This window comes from Pistacia vera, unplaced genomic scaffold (assembly GCF_008641045.1).
Source record: "Pistacia vera cultivar Batoury unplaced genomic scaffold, PisVer_v2 Contig442, whole genome shotgun sequence".
NCBI lineage: Eukaryota > Viridiplantae > Streptophyta > Magnoliopsida > Sapindales > Anacardiaceae > Pistacia > Pistacia vera.
In genome coordinates this window covers 1-13,556 of record NW_022196271.1, presented here as the reverse complement: position 1 = coordinate 13,556, position 13,556 = coordinate 1, and the positions used below count along the sequence as shown (strand labels likewise).

The window sequence follows — 13,556 nt, the reverse complement described above, 5'->3', positions numbered from 1 at the left end:
AAGGAAAGTTTAGTCGCTAACCAACTTAAGAGAAATGGGCCTGAGAGGAAGAGAGTTGGCATATCCATGATGTTAGGTTTATCTAATGCTTAAACAATGCCCACACACTTTAATTACCAATCATCATTTCATTTCACTTGACTTCCATCGTCCTAGGCTAGGAACCATTCTATAAACTGTTAATAAAATCTTATATTCAGATAAAAACGAGTTTTCCAAGCATTGGAATATATCTTCGTTGTAAAAAGAGAAAAGAAGCATAATAATAAAAAGTAATCCCCAAAGGTTTACGCTGCAATAAGAGTTGAAATTTGCTTATTAGCATATAGATAATCAAACCACACATTAATCCACAACTTTAACATCAAAATAAGTCATAAGAAACCCATCTTTACTCTCAACAAGTCTTCAGTAGTTCATCCAGAATACAAGGGCCAAGAGAAAGTCAAAACTTGACATGACCAAGAACAGAATTACCGAAATAAATTATGGATCAGGAACACTAACAGCAATTCCATCAACTTCGGTCGCCATTGAAAATTGTATTATCAACCAGCTATTTCGGTAAATGGTAGACCAAACTACAAAAGAATATGACCTTGGACGCCAGTAAATACATCAAAATGCTGGCTTGTTATGCTTAGCGCACCAAATTATTCATAAAAATGGGAATGTCTAAAATTTATCTTATTGTCAACTGCATTGGCCGTAAAAAAGCTTGAAGGTATGCAGATGCAAAGTAATATAGACAACAGGTCTGGTGCCTGCCCGGTTCAACACAGGAAAGCAATTTAATTATGACTTGAACTTGTTGCTGACAGAATCATAGCTTGGGACATTAATGACTGCAAAACAAGAGGAAGAAATATATAGATAAAACACTCAAGAAAACCAATGAACCAGAATAGAATACTTTGAATAAACCCATAAAATACCATCTCCATATGATGCCATTGTCAGTGGGGATGAAAGAAGCTTCTGGGCTATTGAAGTAATATCCTTCACTGTAACATCATCCACGGCCTTCAAGAAGTGATCCACAGGTTTCCTAAGAAACAACAAATAATTTAAGAGGAAAACATCATATTACAGTCTCATGTGATAAAACTGCAAATGTGCATTAAAGAACAGGTATTGGGATCGAAGTGAGTCATTATTTTACCAAAGGCCACAGTGAAAATCAGTCTGCTCCTTTTGTCATCAACAGAGATCAAATATCTTTCCAATCAAATGTTTTTCATATATACTAGGTACTGCTTAAAGATCAAATGGGCATAGATTACAAAATTTCACCAGCTATGACATTAAAAAGTGGGGAAAAGATCATTATCTAAACTAGACCTTTTAAATTTGAGACTCTAGACCGTACATTACAACTATGAAAACTGTCATAACCTGTACAAAGCAACATTCTCATGCTCTCACAAATTCCAGACAGTTTTTCTGACACTGACATGATCACATGATTCAAAGCAAAATGACATCTCTTGTGCTGATTCCCTGCATTCTCTTCCTCATAGTTAAAGTCAAGTAACTATATCTTACCGACTTCTCTAGCAGATGCTGAATACTGCGTGTCAATATACATACACAATGAAGTACATGATGCACAGGAAATAGATAATATACAGAAACAGATCCTTTGAGGGTTAATTGTAATAGTTTATATACCCTCTGAGTGAACGATAAATTGATATCATGACTCTAGCCATACCTGTCACCATATGTCAAAACTTGTCTACCTATATCTTCAGATACAATCATCTGCACAATAAGAAAAAATAGATGAATAAGAATTTCAGAATCTTGAGCAGAAAAAAATTAACAAAAAAAAGTACAATTTATATCCGAGATCAAGAATTGAAAGAAAAAGTTAGCATACTCTGGATTCCAAATTCATCAAAATTGCAGACTTGGTTGATTGTTTAGCACGATCTAGCTGTACTTGATCAACTTCACAGAAAAGAGAATGCAAAGTGTTAGTCAGTATTGGGCTAACAAATCAAATGTTCTTAGCAAGAAACGTTACTGAACAAGGTAAAGATTGGCAGGAAACCTTCTCCAGGAGTGGCGACTGCAATAAGCTCCTTCGCTGCTACATCAATAGCTTTTGATACAAAATCAGAACCCTGTATCCAGATACAAGCATCTTCAATAGAGATATCTGAAGCAGAAGTTACTGACATGGCTGATCCAAAACTACTTTCATGACTAAAGGATGATGTGAAATTCCTAGAGCTTTATATTTTAAAAAGGTCACACAAACAATCACTGGGCGCTTTCATATCACCATTCCGGAGGAAGGAATGATTTGGTTTCTTCTCTCACCTCTTTATTCAGGGGTGGGTGGTTGCATTTGTACCTAGGCTAGTGGCTAGCATAATAAAAGTTCGTGGAGATATAGGAGTATAGCTGTAAAAAAGTTTGCCATAAACCAGAATCTCCTAACAAAATTCTTTTGAAAGTAAATAAACAAACTCAAATAGTTGAAGTTCAGAATGGAGGCTTACAGTGGTAGCCTGAATACCAAATATGGCACTATGATTGTAGATGTTGTTGAATGCTGAAAATGACTGAACTTGCGCATACTCATTCAAAACACGAAGATCTGTTCATCAGCTTAGCACGAATAAATTATATGCCAGTGACATAGTTGCAGATAAGTGATGCAACTATCATAATATTGAGAGCACTGCTTAAACGAAAAACTACAAATAAACACAAGTAAACGAATTTATCCACTAAACATAACATTTCTCTCAATACGAAACTATAAAAGTTGTAACAATAAAAAAGAGCTATAAGAAACAGAACAAGCAGACAACTGAATAAGCACACACTACAGACATAACTTCAAATTTACGCATCCCATTATTGCTACTTAAAATTCAATAGTACACTGATAAGGGATCAAGGATAATAGGATCAACTTACATAGCCTCGAGTACATTCCTTTTCCAGGCCCTCCTGCTGAGAATGATCCACCACCTCCCAGTAGCATCTACAACACATTATATTTACTATTGCTTTTCAACTTAAATTTTCAATAAGAAGCCTCTAGAAAAATATAGACACAAATTAAGGGAACCACCAAGATAACAGAACCCTAAAAATGTGCTTGTTAAATGTTTAAAAGGTAAAAAGGTAATATTAAGAATATTGAAATGATATGGTAGTCCACTATCAGAACCTGAAGAACAGTCAAAGCCATAGCTTCCTTCTCTTTATGCCAACCACCAGGAAGTTCAAATGCAAGAACAAAATGGGTTCTCTGGTCCTGGAAGGAAAAATTGCACTTAAAAACCTTTTAGAAGGTTAATAAAGGCAGAAGATTTAAGTTTTTGATGCATGACATCTACAATACATACCCCTGAATCAGCTTGACAGCGATAATCACCTCCAGTGTACACAGATTTTGGCTCTTGGGGACAAGGAACACTCGGTAGGTCTGATAAAAGAGGTTCTGCTACAGATAACAGCTGCTCATGTTCAACACCGGAAGCTGCAAGTACCAACCGAGGAGCAGTATAATTTTCCTGAAATTCTCATACAAAACTTCAGAGTAAGAATGCAAAAAGTTGCAAATAGGAAATTACAATAAATTCAAACAAATATAATTTGCATAAGAAATAAATTCAAACATATTAGACTTACAGCAACAAATTCCTCCAAAATTGTACTATTCAATCTACTTATGGCAGATTCTGGGGCTAGAAGAGGATTAGCCAATGCACCAGAATAAGCGGCAGAGTGAATTGCTTCCAAAAGCAAGCCTTGGGGATTTTTGGAAGCATCGGTGATCTCCGATTTCACCTTCAGGAGCTGCAGAAGGAAAATATCACTTTCGAGCAGGCAACAATCTAAATTGACATTAGAAATGTAAGCAAGTGCAAACAAAATAATGAAAATACCTGCTCATTAACCTCCCAATCCAGGAAAACAGGGTTCCTCACACAGTCAATAAGCAGCTCCACCATTTCAGGAACATAAGTTTTCAGAGCATCAAAAGTGTATCCCATCTGTTCCCTAGAAGCTGAGGCTTGGACATTGCCACCAATTGCCTCCACTTCCCGCACAATACGCAGGTGGCTCCGGTTTCTTGTGCTTCTAAAGGCCATGCGCTCAAGCAAGTGTGTGGCTCCAAATGAGATTGGTGACTCATAGATTGAGCCACAATCAACATATAAACCTATTGAGGCAGCAGGGCTCTGATTGGCAAAAGAAGGAAACAAACTTTCTTGATAAAGTATAAAATAAATTCCCCTCAAGAACAAAGGGCCTTGAATTAGAAAACAAGTTGTCTATGAAAAAGTATTTGCATGCATACCACTGATGTTTCCGAGGCAATTTTGACACCATTTGGGAGAGTCGTAATCTTGGTTTTAGCCGGTTCAACATAATCAGGCAATGAAGGTGGAAGAGAGACACCCGGAAGTGGAAAGTCCAAAGGAGGTGAAGATTTGGATCGCTCCCCAGTCAACCAGCTAAAGAGACCACCTGAAGAGTATGAACTTGTGGCAACAGCACTAGAACTGGCGAATCTTGTGGCCGCAGGTATCCTACCACGCACATGGTCCTGTTCTCACAATTAATTGTAACATCAAACATTTCCACCACATAAGATAACCATCATATGTCAATATATACAAGTGTATAGCATTGGATAAACTGTGAATGAAAGAGAAAATCCATATAATTTAATTACTCATGCAACTAATAAACCCTATATGACACTATCCAGTTACAGTGGTACTTATCCATCACATTATCTCTTCTAAAATTATTAAGTAACTTACAATAAAAATTCAACCTTGCAATTCTTCAACCTTCAATTAATTTTCTCACCAGGAAGCAAGAAGCATATAGCAACACTACATTCTTATTACAAATTTATCTAAATTTCTAGAGAAAGTGAGCAAGGGAATAAACCTAATAGGTACCAGTTTCATCACATGAATATATATATATATGTATATGAACAGTAATCAAATCACCGGATCCTCCAATTTCAGTTCCATACTTCCATTATTTGATTTCTTCATACATAATGAAACATAATATACAATTCCTACGGTTTGACCGTGATGCAAGTAATGTGTTTACGTTTCGTGGAAAAGAAAATACAGCATCAATATGCTTTCTTTCATAAAACTAGTAATTTTTTCATCTTTAACATTTTGTTAAATACAAAACTATCAAACAACATAACTATTCTGATAAGAAGCATAAAATTCCAGCGACGTACAGACAGATCTACAAGCCAAAAATCCAAGCAAACACAGATTCAACTATCAACTAACATACAGGCAGCGAATCCAAGTAGCTTTTACTCCAATACGTTGAGTAATAAAAATGAAACCAACGGGTTTAATTAGGGCTTCAGGAGGATGGATAAGCGAGTACTGACCTTGAGAGAGCGAAGGCGAGAGGCAGCGGTTCTGTACATGGTGATCGTAGGTCACTGTCAAACCCTAGTTCGTACGGACGAGTGATGAAACTGGCTGGCTCAAAAGAAAGAGGGGGAGTCTCGTAGAGTTGAGAAATGTGATTGCCCAATGAAAAAATGGACACGAGTGATCAATCTGGTCCGTCTAATGATATTGTTTGCCTGATTTAATCTTAGCCGTTTAACTGATTATAGTCTTAATTCTCTTAGAATTATCAGTCGTTGGATTGTCTGATTTTGACCTCACCTTATTTACATTTTTAATTGATGCGCTCCATCTTTGTTTGCCACGTATTTTAATTTTCTCATAAATTCTTAATAGAATTTTATTCCAAGGGGCTGTTTGGATGGGGGTATATAAGATAACGGGTAATGTTTGTTTATTTTATAAGATTCATGTGTTTGGTTTGAAAGTAATAAAATATTATGGTAATTTTTTATTGTAAATAGTATTTACTGTTGGTAATATAGGAAGTAATCTTATTACCTTATTAGGGGGTGTTATTAAAACATTACTGAAGTTATATGATTTTTCTACCTATTTTGTCCTTAATTAAAAACCATTTCGAACATAATTGCCATCAAATGTCTATCAAATAACAATTACCCAACCCCCTACATTCGAGAAATTAGCTAAAACACTCTAGTTATAAAAAAGTTTAAAAGCTAACAAAATACCCCCAACCACCCAAGACCACCGCCGGCCACAGGCATCAATCGCTGTAATGGTGCACAACTAGCGAGATCTTGCTGGTCATGCATTGGTAAGGCCTTTTCTGGCCATGGATCTAGCTTTTTTATGGCTATTTCACAACCAAATATGTGGTCGTTTCACGGCCAGATTTGTGGCCGTGAAATGGCCATAGATCTGGTTGTTTTTTTGCCATTGATTTGTGATCCATGGTCATTTCCAGTTTTTTTAATGCACAATTACCCATATACAACCAGTCGTGCGCCATTTCGTCAACTGTCGACGATGGACAACGCTGGTGGCTGGTTGTCAGTAGTGGCTTGGGGTGGGTGGGGATGATTTTGCTACAAATTAAAGTTTTATATGGCTGGGGTATTTTAGCAAAATTTCAAATATAAGGGGTTAAAAGAATGATTCAAAAAAAAAAAAATACTATTATATTAAATTTAAAAAATGAGGGCAATTTAGTAATCTACATAACGTGCCTACCCATTTATCTTCCCAATCAAACATATTATTCACCAATTTATTCAAACTAATCAAACACATTTTCTAAACATTCCTAGTAATTTTCAAGGTGAATTTTCTATCCATTAATATAATATACCCCTATAATAAAATATTATATGATCCAAATGCCAAACGACTATTCCCACCCAAAGATCAAGCGAAATCTCAAGTTTTCACCCTTGGTTTCATTTATTTCAATTCTCACCCTTAAATTAACACCGTTAATAATTTTTAATTTTGGTACAGTACAAAAAGTGTTATTACTAAACTGTCCTTAACAAATAAATTAATAAATTACATTTAACCCCACTATAACTTGATTTTTCCGGCAACAGTGAGGGAGGGAAAATCGCTTAGATCCAGCCATCTAGCTAGATCTGGATTTTTTCCAGCGGCCATGAAGGAGGGGTAAATCGTAGAGAAAATGCTCAAATTTGGCCAAAATGGAGGCGAACGAGGTTGGGGGATGCAGGGGTTTTGTTGGCGATGAGTGGGGGAAGCTAGTTGTGGTGGCGGTGATGTCCAACAACACCGGAATCCTGCTAGATCTGGATTTTTCCGACAGCCATGAGGGAGGTCACTGGTCAGGGGTGCTTGTGAGAAATTTGGGATATAGAGGGTTATTTTGAAACTTTTATTATTATTTCAGATTTAATGAAGTTTAAATTATCATTTTACCCTTTGACCGTCACATTATATGATTTTTTGTTAATTTAAGGGTAGAAATCTGAAATAAATAAAATCAAGGGTGGAAACTTGAGATTTCGCTAGTCTTTGGGTGGGAACATGTAGTTTACTCTTATTCTAATTACAATAAAAAATGACTCACAATCTAATTCTATAAACTTTCTTTCACATCGGATATGACAGCTCGTAATCGATCAGTTCGCAAGAAGACAGACGAAACCTATTACAAACTATCATATCAAGATTATAAAGAAAAGTTTATAAGATTAGATTGTAAGCATAGTATTGCCCTTTTAATTATATACATAGTAAACAGGAAACACTGAATAAAAGAATGCTAGAATGTTCGAAGATATTGTAATAGTGGGCAGTGGCCTAACAAAGCACACGAGGTGCAGTATATTTGTTTATTGAAGCGTCAAGTTCAATGAAACGGAAAGAAGAATAGAAGTACGAACGATATCTTGAATGATACCAAGTGGAGAAACTCTATAAGCCTCTACAATCACAAATTATACCAGAATAAGTATCAGAAATGGAATATTGAAATCCCAAAAAATGATAAACATTCCCTTTTGAAATAACATGTTATAAATTGATCAATTAAGTATGCAAATTGATGTAAAGGGAGTCCATGATGTGTTGACATGGAGAGAATAATTCTCATCCTCTTGCAACAGTATCTTAGCGACCACATCTTTGTTCTACATCTCTTTCTTTCGACCTACTTGTGCTACTGGATGCTTATTCCCTTCAAATATTCACCCAATAATTTTTCTACATACCCACAAGCATTCTTTTGCATTAATGTCATATTTATTATATATATGCTCATGGAAACTCAGTCCCTCATAATTTGTTTTAACAACAAAGATGATGGCACCGGTGTTGGATGGCTCAAGATTGGCAGGATGTTACTGCCAGAGCTTTGTGAGGGAGTCCAGAATTCCATGGCCAAAAGCCTGTGCTTTCTCAAGGCTGTCAAAAGGTATGTAATGTTCAAGTGATCATCACATTATATTACAATTTCCCATAAAATAAAATGATTCATAGTGTTGTTCAGTTTTCTCGCAGAATTCCTTAATATCCTCAACTGCTAAGTTTACTTCTTCGCCCGTGCCATTTCTTGGGGTTGGCTGTGTAATCAAGAAAAAGGGAGTTAATGTTCTGTCAGCAGACATATCAGCACTGAATTTGGCTTCGGAATTTCTTTACGCATGTGATGATGAATACGGTGGAGTTATTATTGATCCAGAAAGCTTACCCTCAAGTGCAAACGCCTTTGTGTCTGCTCTTCGTGCTTCTCTATCCAACTGGAAAATGAAGGTTTGTGCACGAGTGTACAATTAACAGATTCTATAAATAACACAAACACATTCTTTTAACCATCAGATCATCCCAAATGTGCATTCACAATTCAAAAGACGTGTAATCGTGTGTAAATTTCTGGGAAATGCAGGGTAAGAAGGGAGTATGGCTCAAGATACTATCAGAGCAAGCTGATCTTGTTCCAATAGCAGTTCAGGTAATAATGCAATTAATGCTACGTTGTCTCACAGAAGTTCCCTCTGCAATTGATCTAAGGAATTTTGTTCGTTGTGTCCTATTCACTATCTCGAAATTTTAATAAGTCAAAACTAATTTTCAGGAAGGTTTCACATATCACCATGCTGAACCAGGATACGTTACGTTAACATACTGGATTCCTGATGAGCCATGCATGCTTCCTGCCAGCCCTTCGCATCAAATTGGCGTGGCAGGATTCGTGCTCAACGACAAAAGAGAGGTTTTTATCAACAGCAATTTTTCATCTTGCCTTTTTATCTATTTGTTCCATTTCATAACCCTTCTTTTTGTACTGCGAATTTACAACATTTAGGTCCTTGTGGTGAAAGAAAAATGTCCCTGTAGTTGCTCCGGTGTGTGGAAGTTGCCCACTGGTTATATCAACAAGGTGATACCTCTCATGTTTCAATTAATGGATTAACTGTAGAATCTATTCTACTGTGTCAAATTCTTTTTCCTATTATATTCACAAATGTTTGTAACGAACATGCGCTTTTCTTGATTCATATCAGTCTGAAGATATATTCTCGGGAGCTATAAGAGAAGTGAAAGAAGAAACTGGTGTAAGAACATAACAATTTACAAACTATCATTTTTTCTGAAATGGCTATTATATATTATCTACTTTATTAAATTGTATTCTCTATTTACAGGTTGACACAATTTTCCAGGAAATGGTTGCTTTCCGGTAAAGTTTTCGTCTATCGCCTCAAAACATATTAAATATATATTTAAAATTTTGATTTTAACTCGATCCACTTCTGTGTGCGCGTGCAACTCGATAGACATGCTCACCTTGTAGCTTTTGAGAAGTCAGACATACTCTTCGTGTGCATGCTGAAGCCATTGTCCTCTGAAATCACCATTGATGAGAAGGAGCTTCAAGCTGCCAAGGTAATTGAGGTTCAACTTCACATTTGCTTTCTCTATTTATATTGTGGTGATCTCTTCTTTCTGTAGCTGAAATCTTTGTCTTCAGTGGATGCCACTTGATGAATTGCTGGAGCAGCCATTTTATCTGGAAGACCACATGTCAAGAAAGGTCATCGACATTTGCATTAAGGCGTATGAAGATCAGTACAGTGGATTCATTGCTCGTCAGTTAAACTCCAAATTAGATGGAAAATTATCATACTTGTATTACAATGAATTGAAAAATATTTCGAGTATAGTTATGTAAGTTGTAGTAATCTGTTCCAAAATGAAATGAGAATAATACTACTTTGGGTTTGGGATGCCAACGATAAAGTTAGGCCATTTGATTGATGTCTATGCAAATTTCGTGACTAACCTTAGTGAGATTGGACACTCTACTTAGTGACTAGCTTGGTTGGTGTAGTGGGCTGGCCCGTAGTACGGATCTTAATGTAAACTCAATTGGAATTGGGCTATAACCTTCGGTTATGTAATAGATATTTTGTATTTGGGCTTTATAAAATGATAAGACTCAATAATTTGGTGCCAACGATAAAATTTAGACCATTTGAGTGATGTCTGATGCAAATTTCGTGAACTTGTCCCATAAAAAAATTATCCAATCCACCTGCATCTATCATATAAAGTTTTGGAATGGATTGCATTGGAGTGACGGGTTACTTATTATAATCATTTTATAATATGAATAATAATTTATTATCTATATTAATAATTTAATAAAAAGTAAAAGTCTGCTGCTAGAATATAGGTATTCTTACAACTCCGACTGAAAATGGAAGTCTAAGATAGCTTGAGGAGAATGTCAAAGTTCCACCAACCAAAACTTTAATTGCCTCCTGTGTTAAACATTTTTTATTTTTTAAATGAAGACCGACATGGTTTAGATCTAGAGGTAAAGAACATTTCGTGTAAATGGTATTTGCCCAAGAGCTTCAGCAATGGACAATGTCAATGGTGACTGGTAATGGCAACAGTGTTGGTTGGACAATGACTTTTCCTTTCTGAATTTCATATTATATTATTATCTAATAAATTAAATATTATTTTTATAATAATTTAAAAGGTAAATGGCTTAATGAATTTACCAAAATTAATCCAATTCAACCCAACTAAATTGGGACGGACAAGAACCTAAGCCTATGATGTTCCTAAATTATTAAACATAACAGAACCATTTAAAACCATTCCTTTTTTTAAGGATAACAGAATGGTCTAGACTCGTTATGTAAATACAATAATGTTTGTTTGTCTAGAAAGACACGTGTCTAACATCCAATGAAGCTGAAAAAAAGTGGGCCATTTATTTACTTGAAGACGGGAGACATTATCAAGTTTTCCAGAAACCAAAATAAAAACCTCTTTTTATGTGTGATCTGAATTTAATCACAAATTATACATTGAGCTTTACATAAAAGTTACAGCCTTCTACCGTGCAGAAAACGTTCTTGATGAAACTTATTTTGTTAAGGAGAAAAGTCAGATGAAGATCCTGGTCCTTACCAATCTCAGACTACTGGAGAAAAACTTTTGACATATTTTAGTTGAACACGTCATGTAGTCCATGTGACACACTTGTTTATTGTTTGCCAATCTGGATGGTTTGGGAAGCGACTTCACGCATGCTTATGCTTATGTCCTCAACCATCCACCACCAATTAAACTCTCCCATATAAAATTAAAAAATTTATATAACCTGGCACTGAGTGGATCATCACAAATATAAAAAGCTCTTTTTTTATTAGGAAAATAGGTAGTTTGTTTACGTACTTAATTTTTTGTCAAAAAATAATTCAATAATATATTTACAATTTTCAAAAGAATATACCCCAATCCAAACAAAATAAATAAATAATAAAATGATTTATCACTAACCACTCAATTAGAGTGCAATTTTTTTTTTTTTTTTTTTCTAATTATTGGAATCTTTACAGCTCAGATTTACAATAATAGCCCCTTAATTCACTGGTTCATTATTTACAGTTTTGACCTTTAGCACCTTATATTTAATTATTTACTGGTTTTCGGGAGTCTCGATTGTACTGTAGTATCCGTGAAGCTTTTGCTAAAACCTTCTATAAGTTTCGACGCATTTAATATGCGCATCTTTTGCATTTAATCGTAGTTTTTAATTAAAATGTTATTTAAATGGAAAATGTTAAAAATGTGTATTAAGAAAACTAATAATTAACAAAGAAATGAATATAAAATAATTTAAACAAATTTTACCAAAATTTGTGTAAAAACTACGTGACACAAAATGAATAGAAGACTTAATAAAAAACATCAAACTCATTATATTAATTCTTTCATTCATTGTCTATCATGTTAGTTTCCTACATAAATCTTTTTAATATTTGTTTATACATTTATCATTACTCCTAATTTATAATTGAAGGAATCAATTTAATCTAAGAGTAAACGACATATTTCCACCCAAGGTTTGACGAAATCCCAAGTTAGTACCATTAGTTCCATTTATTCCAGATTCTCACCCTTAAAGTAACAGTGTTATGAATTTTTAGGGTTTAGAGGGTGTAATTATCATAATACCCTTAACCCTAAATTAATAAATTATGTTTTAACACCTAAATTAGTAGAATTACAACTTACCATTTTATTTTCAAATTATATCAAAAACACCCTCGGTCACAATACACCCTCGTCGGAAATAGCCCGATCTGGGCTGTTTCCGATGACGTCGAACCCCCTGGTCACCTCCATCGCCTTCCCCATAGTCCATCGTCCAAAACCCCTCTGGTTCCTGACTCATTTGCCCCTCTAATCGCCGGCACTGTTAGGCTTAGGGTTTCGGTGTTCTTCACCGGATTCCGATCGATTCCGACGGTGAAAATCCAATTGGACACCACCAATGCAACCACCGTCCCCAAATCTATAAAACCCCTATGTCCCCAGCAACCGTTTCGTCGTCATTTGTTGGCCGAGAGTTCGTGTTCATCGGTTGTTTTTCGTTGCCGTGGCCAGAGATCGACGAGTGATAAGGGGTTGTGAATGTTATGGTTTTGTAGAGGGGAGGATGGAGGTTCAAATGGTGGTGACAAGAGTGATTTTGGATGGAAAAATCGTCGAAAAAGAACAAAAAACATCGGGAACGACAGTTGCTAATGTGCACCGGAGGACTGTTAGAGGCGGTGGTTTGCTAACGTGCGCTGCCCATATAAAATGACCAATTTACCCCTTTACCGTTACATCAAACGTTTTTTCATCACTTTAAGGGTGAGAATCTGGAATAAATGGAACCAATGGTACTAACTTGAGATTTCGTCAAACCTTGGGTGGGAATATGTCGTTTTGAAAGTATTTTTTGAAATATTAAATAATATAATTTAAAGATTTTAGTATGTAAATCATGTTACAGCATTGTTTTTTGCCTGAATGAAGAGAGTCTAATGAATAATTACGTACCACCCAAGACACTATCTGAATCCGGATCCGGAGGAGCCACCATTAACGAAACAAAATACTAAAAAATCAACGGAATTTAAAAATCTATTTCTAGAAGATATATTAATTTCCAACAAAAAAAAGACATCCTCTTTTCTCTAACCAATTTCACGCCACTTTCGTCTCCCTCACTGTGTTACAACCTTTTTTTCTTTTACTTATAGTATTACTTTTCTCATATTCGTCAAAAACCACTACACAAGCTGGAATAACAGCACGCCGCCTGTTTCGTTTCTTACAGTAACACACATATATATA

General features: G+C 35.5%; 2 protein-coding genes across 2 annotated transcripts; one reads left to right on the top strand and one right to left on the bottom strand.

The window, feature by feature from the left end:
- Positions 1-300: 300 nt before the first annotated feature.
- Positions 301-5,550, bottom strand: LOC116144372 (mitochondrial-processing peptidase subunit alpha-like). Its single transcript, XM_031429817.1, has 13 exons — positions 5,408-5,550; positions 4,328-4,576; positions 3,912-4,208; positions 3,655-3,822; positions 3,369-3,536; positions 3,191-3,277; positions 2,935-3,001; positions 2,511-2,608; positions 2,057-2,129; positions 1,883-1,953; positions 1,715-1,764; positions 936-1,048; positions 301-845 (listed from the first exon to the last, which is right to left on the bottom strand). Exons 1-13 carry the CDS (start codon positions 5,444-5,446, stop codon positions 796-798), a joined length of 1,530 nt encoding a protein of 509 aa, XP_031285677.1. The 5' UTR covers positions 5,447-5,550; the 3' UTR covers positions 301-795.
- Positions 5,551-8,169: 2,619 nt separating this feature from the next.
- LOC116144373 (nudix hydrolase 8-like) lies at positions 8,170-10,189 on the top strand. Its single transcript, XM_031429818.1, has 9 exons — positions 8,170-8,322; positions 8,398-8,660; positions 8,794-8,859; positions 8,983-9,120; positions 9,214-9,288; positions 9,413-9,463; positions 9,554-9,588; positions 9,686-9,794; positions 9,880-10,189. The coding sequence occupies exons 1-9, from the start codon at positions 8,208-8,210 to the stop codon at positions 10,078-10,080; spliced, it is 1,053 nt and encodes a 350-aa protein (XP_031285678.1). The 5' UTR covers positions 8,170-8,207; the 3' UTR covers positions 10,081-10,189.
- The last annotated feature ends 3,367 nt before the right edge of the window (positions 10,190-13,556 follow it).

What these genes read in the sequence shown, in the direction of transcription:
- LOC116144372 (XM_031429817.1), bottom strand. Translation starts at nt 5,446, where the DNA reads ATGTACAGAACCGCTGCCTCTCGCCTTCGCTCTCTCAAG. An exon ending in CTCGCCTTCGCTCTCTCAAG is followed by an intron (nt 4,577 to 5,407) that starts GTCAGTACTCGC and finishes TTGTGAGAACAG; the next exon opens with GACCATGTGCGTGGTAGGAT. An exon ending in TTGGTATTCAGGCTACCACT is followed by an intron (nt 2,130 to 2,510) that starts GTAAGCCTCCAT and finishes ATCTGGATACAG; the next exon opens with GGTTCTGATTTTGTATCAAA.
- LOC116144373 (XM_031429818.1), top strand. Translation starts at nt 8,208, where the DNA reads ATGATGGCACCGGTGTTGGATGGCTCAAGATTGGCAGGATGTTACTGC. An exon ending in CCACTGGTTATATCAACAAG is followed by an intron (nt 9,289 to 9,412) that starts GTGATACCTCTC and finishes GATTCATATCAG; the next exon opens with TCTGAAGATATATTCTCGGG. An exon ending in AAGTGAAAGAAGAAACTGGT is followed by an intron (nt 9,464 to 9,553) that starts GTAAGAACATAA and finishes CTCTATTTACAG; the next exon opens with GTTGACACAATTTTCCAGGA.